General features: G+C 34.0%; 1 protein-coding gene across 3 annotated transcripts; it reads left to right on the forward strand.

The window, feature by feature from the left end:
• Positions 1 to 526: 526 nt before the first annotated feature.
• Positions 527 to 3,337, forward strand: LOC149578564 (ribonucleoside-diphosphate reductase small chain-like). 3 transcript variants are annotated; one of them, XM_089829859.1, is made up of 9 exons: positions 527 to 795; positions 903 to 1,063; positions 1,717 to 1,765; positions 1,924 to 2,050; positions 2,208 to 2,273; positions 2,360 to 2,476; positions 2,577 to 2,739; positions 2,849 to 2,919; positions 3,045 to 3,337. In XM_089829859.1, exons 1-9 carry the CDS (start codon positions 666 to 668, stop codon positions 3,157 to 3,159), a joined length of 999 nt encoding a protein of 332 aa, XP_089685985.1. In that variant the 5' UTR covers positions 527 to 665; the 3' UTR covers positions 3,160 to 3,337. The 3 variants fall into 3 exon arrangements, with proteins under 3 accessions (XP_089685985.1, XP_089685989.1, XP_089685992.1); XM_089829863.1 differs by having other exon boundaries at positions 1,967 to 2,050; positions 2,225 to 2,273; XM_089829866.1 differs by lacking the exon at positions 1,924 to 2,050 and having other exon boundaries at positions 2,225 to 2,273.
• The last annotated feature ends 2,778 nt before the right edge of the window (positions 3,338 to 6,115 follow it).

The raw sequence follows: 6,115 nt of genomic DNA on the forward strand, positions 1-6,115 counted from the left end.
TATTTTTCTCAACCTCTACATCACTTGGCTTCCACTACATCCTCTGAAAAACTCAACAAACACTGGAGTACTCAATGACCTCTGGCTCACTTAGTAGTAACTACTGCTCGGGACTCCACTGAAATATATACAAGTTCGTAATTCATGACTTGACCTATATAGGGTGGCTCGAGTGCAGTGATGACCGACCAACCTTACCTTATGAATGACTAAGTATTTGACACTAATAGAAAATTGTGCCTTAGGGATCAACAAGGGACTCACGCCCTCCCACAACTCAAAAAAAGTTAGTTGATGGTCATTCAAATTGAAAAAATCCTTAGAAAATCTACAAATTAATGTCTACTCTACTTTTTTTTGATATAGATATATAAACAATTTTTTTATTAGATTAATACATATATAATTTTCGATTGACATAACCCTAATACCACAAGTACTATAATTTAAAATATCTAATATTAATTAATAACCAGTTTTAAATGCTTGGATTCCACGTTAAATTAGAGGAGTCACCAGTCACGGCATAGCTCGAGGAACACCAAATTTTGAAGTAAAAGACGATAAGGTCCAGAAAAATTCTCTCATAGTTGGAATACTCCTCGAGCTTCATTCAATCTTCCAATATCCTTCTCTTGGGCGAGGAATTGAAAGAAGGAAATATAATGGGCACAATGGGCAGACAGGAGGAGGAACCTGTTCTGATGGAAAACCCCCAGAGATTTTGCATGTTTCCCGTCAAGTATTCCCAAGTCTGGGAAATGTACAAGAAAGCAGTTGCCAGCTTCTGGACTGGTAGTTTCCTATTTGGTGGAATTTCCTTTTTGTTTTCACTTTCAAGTTTCAAGTATGGAGAATTGGACTGGACAGGGTTTATGAATATGTTGAATTTGTGTTGGCAGTGGAAGAGGTTGACCTTTCACAGGATATATGTCAATGGGAAAATCTTACCCACAATGAGAAACACTTTATAAGTCACGTATTGGCTTTTTTCGCTGCGTCGGATGGCATTGTTTTGGAGAATTTGGCTCTACGGTTCTTCAAAGAGATTCAAATTCCAGAGGTATTTTCTTTCCATTCCTCGAATATTAGGATTTCCGGTATCCTGATGATTTGAGTAACAGAATTTCTCGCTAGAAGCATCAATTCTGTCAACCTGTTTAGGTTTTTCTTCTTACACTGAACCTAGAATTCATGAGAGCGTTGGGCCCTAATTGTCTGCTAACTTTTGTCAGCTTGAACTACTCAGAGGGAAATAAGGTCGAGTGGCAATATGTTAAATTTCATGTGTGAAAGTTGTTTTCTGTTAAAATTGAAGCTAGTTTTGGCATTTGAGACACGAATATAGGACGAAATAGAGCCTTGCCAATCCTTCTGGTTTAGATGTAAACATCCCCTTGTTTAGCATTATCAGATTTCCACAATGCATTTCAAATGTGTAATTTTATTTCTGAATTTGTTTGTGTAAGTTTTTCACATCCCCAATCGAATCCAGAAATCAAATTACACATGCCCTTGTTTCTCAAGAAGGGTTTGTATTCCAAATAAGGGTTTTGGCTGGGCTGGAACTTAGAAAATCGCCTTTACCCTTTCCTTTTCACCTTTACTAGGAATCTTTCTTTCTGTACTTGAACTAAGTTCCCTACGGAAAGATGCAAGTTAGTATTCATTAAAATGCTCTTTTGCCTTGAATTAACTTCGATTCTCTTTTTGAAGGCTCGGGCATTTTACGGATTTCAAATTGCCATAGAGAACATACATTCCGGTAAGCACTTATCAAGAGATGCTATGTTTGTTTCTTACATTTACTTTTCTTTTTTTTTTCGCTTGCCTTTATTGCTCAGAAATGTACAGCTTACTGATAGTAACTTTTCTTGAATGTACTAGTTATTAAGATATTCTTTTCACATGTGCTTTAATCAGAAATGTACAGTTTACTTTTAGAAACTTATGTAAGAGATTCCAGGGAGAAAGCAAGATTGTTCAATGCTATTCACACCATTCCCTGTGTTGCAAGAAAAGCAGAATGGGCACTTCGCTGGATTGAGAGGTTTATATAAACTGCTTAGTTAATGCCATGTTAATATTTGCTGCAACATACATGGTGTTTTTTATTGTAGAATGCAAAAATTTGTGGTTTTAGAAGGCTTAGGGCACTGAAAACTGAATTATTAGGGCTGATTATATGTAGCTGAGTTACTTTGCAGTTCTGGTTCTTTTGCAGAGAGAATTGTTGCATTTGCATGCGTTGAAGGCATTTTCTTTTCTGGGAGGTTAGGCTGATTTACAGTATTTTTGTGGTTATATTGTTTAACAATGAAAGTGGAGTTTTGGGTTAGCTAATTCTTCTCAATTGCAGCTTTTGTGCCATATTTTGGTTGAAGAAGCGGGGGCTAATGCCAGGGTTAACTTTCTCTAATGAACTCATTTCAAGAGATGAGGGTCTTCACTGTGACTTTGCTTGCCTAATTTACAGGTGAAATTATGTGTTTTATTTAGTTAATGGGGTTTGCATGAATTTTACTATTTCAAGTGCACTACTTCTAAAGAAATTCTCACTTTCTTCTTGCATATAGTTTGTTGAGGAAGAGACTTAGTGAAGAAAAGGTAAAAGAAATAGTTTGTGATGCTGTGAACATGGAAAGGGAGTTTGTGTGTGAAGCCCTTTCTTGTGACTTGGTTGGCATGAATGCTTCACTTATGAGCCAATACATAAAATTTGTTGCAGATCGGCTCTTGGTAAATATTCCAACTCCTGTATGTTTTTTAGCAAATCTGTTATTTAACTCAAAAAAATGATTTATTTTTCCTTCTTTCTCTCACATTTTCTGAGTTTTTATGTTTGCAGGTTGTTCTTGGGTATCACAAGGCGTATAATGTTGAAAATCCTTTTGATTGGATGGATCTTATTTCATTGCAGTAAGTGTATATATATATATATATCTGTTGTTCTTTTTTCAATGAGTTCAATTAGATTTGGTTAGTGCAAGCATTGCATCATCAGCAAGGCTCATGTCTTATATAAGATAACTTCGGTCATGCAGAGGGAAAACCAACTTTTTTGAAAGGAGAGTGGGCGAATATCAGAAAGCTTCCATTATGTCAAGCATAGGAAACAGAGAAGGCAATCATGTCTTCAAAATGGATGAAGATTTTTGAACTACATTATTAATTTATTGTTGAAGGATGAAGCTTAGCTACAGATTAATTAATCTTCAATAGCTGTCTTCGGTTGAACCCTGAGGACATCAATTGTTTTGGTAGTTCTTGGACTAGACTTCAAAATCTTCATGCTACACATATTCAATTTTGTTCAATCAATGACAGGTTCTAGCAAGTGGCAGTCACTCTTTACTCATAGAAGTCATTTTTTAAAATTTGTTGAGCTCTTTTTCTTTCTATTTTCTTCTAGACTTCTTTGGTGCATTATTTTAAGGGTAGTGCAATGTTGAAGTAAATGTGATTTGACATATTTTTCTAATTATTTATGTTCAGATCATGGGAAATGATGTGGTCATGTTCTTTATTCAGAAGCATGGCATATGCATTAGGTTTCTTATTTAATGGTGAGAACTTGCAACAAGTGTGTTTACATTTTGAATGCAAGATGCCTCTCCAGAAATTGAAGGCATTCTGTTACAGGTGGAGATTATTCTGACAATGATAAAAAAAAATTTACGCTCTGGCCTTGCTATAACTAAGGTTATTTTTCCATTAAATATAGGAACTAATTGTTGAATGTATTAATGCGTAACTGGATATATATAATATGGATGCGTAAAACATCATACATAATCTTTATTTTGCGAGGCGTGCATGGTGCTTGTTAGTAATATGCTGTAGAACGGCTCACAAGTATTGTACTAAACAACTATTCAGATCCATGATTAAATGAATAAGAACCATCCTTTGCATGTTAAAGAACACTAATATATAGGTGTGCTTTTGCTAATATACATCAAATTCAATTATGAATATTTCCTCTAGATTGATCAATGAAGCACTTAGCTCAACATGCATAAGCGAGGCAAAGCTTTTTAACAGCTACACAACTATAGGCTGACCTAATAATAATGTACTTATAAGTACCTTACCTAGGTGCAATTATTATAATACACCCCTACCAGTAGAAATCTTACGGGTCTAATGAGTTCGTAGGACTCAAGTTTTAAATCTTACCCTTGGCAAGTTCTTAAAAAAGGACCATTGAGCAACTACTTTTACTAGAAATAAGACCCTACCCTTCATTTGTGTCAAATGATTAGATTGGAATGATACTTGATAATTAACATGTTTATATTTAAATGCACACTTGTGACTATTAGGATCTAGCTTTTTATCTTTCCTCTTCTTTTATGTTGATACTCACTCTATGGTGATCAATTGTAGGTTAAACACTTACATTGTTTAGAAAAGTTACAGGATCCAACTTTTTATCTTTCCTCTTCTTCTATGTTGATGCAAGTGATATCTCACTCTATGGTGATCAGTTGTAGGATAAACATCTTCACATTGTTTATAAAAGTTTACATTACAAATTACTTTTTCTTTTCTTTAACTATATCTTGAAACTCCTTTTAACTTTTCATATATATTGATAGGTATAATTGGATTGACTATTATAATGCAATAAGATACTTTTGAGTACTCTTAAGGAAATATGGTAAGTATATTGCTATTGATTTGATCTAAAGCTTTTCATCACATGCCTTTCTAGTATGGCCTTTTACTTAATTATGTCTCCAAACCATGAGACAAATTTCCCCTTATAAATTAAATATTCTAGATTTTCACAACATGATATAATATTGCACAATGTTTTTTTAATTTTCAAGTGCATTTAAAAATTCAAAAGAACAAGTGTATATAATGCAATATTCAATAGAGGTCAACTTATATTCAATCTTTGAAGAGAAATATGATTTATTGTGCATATAGCAATCACTAACTTTTATTTGATGAGTTTGTAAAAAAAGAACCAATAGAAGAGGAGTATAGAGTAGGACATGTAGGGGAATAATAGTGTAAGAGTCTAGAAGAATTCAACATTAAGCATGATATGGACATGGATAAAGATCACTTTATGGGTCATAAAAAAAAGTATACCAAAGAAGGATTTTATAACACTTAAATGTAGGAGATGAGCAATGTTGAAGATATTCCACGAACTAGAAGAACAACTAAGGCAATCAAAGAAAAATTAATTGGAGCTAGAGGGAAAGGTGAAGGAGTTCGAAACCTAGATCACCCTCAAATAGGAAGGTGGTAGGTTAAAGAAGCTCACTAGCCTAGGTATTGTGAAATTGGATAAGGCTATCCCTATTGAGCAAGAACCTGTCTATAATGCTCTGCCAAGGTATCCAAAAGAATTAACCTAAAGTTTTACTAAGTTTGTCAAACATTTTTTTTTTATGAATAACATATACAACAATTATAAAATAGCGGAAGTAATAATATACAATCACACATGAGAAAACATAATAGATTACATTCCTTAAGGATCCCAAGACATTGAATCACATTTAAATTTAAATAATACTAAGTTCAATAAATAACAGATCCACATGAAAGAATAACTACAAGTTCAATCCATTTAAATAATATACATTTGCTCTGAATGCCACTTGGCATTAACTCAGAATGCACAGTCATCCATTGTACATGTCACAGGGTATGAGAGGCTAAAAGAATATGCATTTATAAAATAGATTACATCATCCCTTTCGGATCCATGAAACAAGATACAATACAATAAGTAAAATTATCCATCAAATAGATATAACCATTCATCATAATACACAAAGATAGAATGAAAGGAAATGTAAGACAAGGAACTCTAGCCACGACATCAATGAACGAATCTCAATGGTAAAAGTAAAAAGCACTACCACCCGACCTCCTGGTAACTCGAAAAGGTCCACTCCCATCGTGCTAAGGAGATAGTCTCAAGTCCTACATAGGATATCAATCCCAAAAGTCAAAAGTAATATCTAGGTCAAGAAATACCCTAAAAGTAATCTAACTCAAAGGTTCCAAGATAAACCGACAACTAAACCCAGAGGCAAACAAAGACATGTAGTGAATCTATACTGCTAGTGGACAAGTGTCATTGCAC

The sequence above is a fragment of the Cupressus sempervirens genome, chromosome 1 (genome assembly GCF_028749045.1).
Source record: "Cupressus sempervirens isolate cs-2001-9-10 chromosome 1, ASM2874904v1, whole genome shotgun sequence".
NCBI lineage: Eukaryota > Viridiplantae > Streptophyta > Pinopsida > Cupressales > Cupressaceae > Cupressus > Cupressus sempervirens.

Excerpts from the sequence above, each read along its gene's own strand:
- LOC149578564 (XM_089829859.1), top strand. The coding sequence starts at position 666 with ATGGGCACAATGGGCAGACAGGAGGAGGAACCTGTTCTGATGGAAAAC. Across the intron at positions 1,064-1,716 it reads AAGAGATTCAAATTCCAGAG|GCTCGGGCATTTTACGGATT; the intron begins GTATTTTCTTTC and ends CTCTTTTTGAAG. Across the intron at positions 2,920-3,044 it reads ATGGATCTTATTTCATTGCA|AGGGAAAACCAACTTTTTTG; the intron begins GTAAGTGTATAT and ends TCGGTCATGCAG.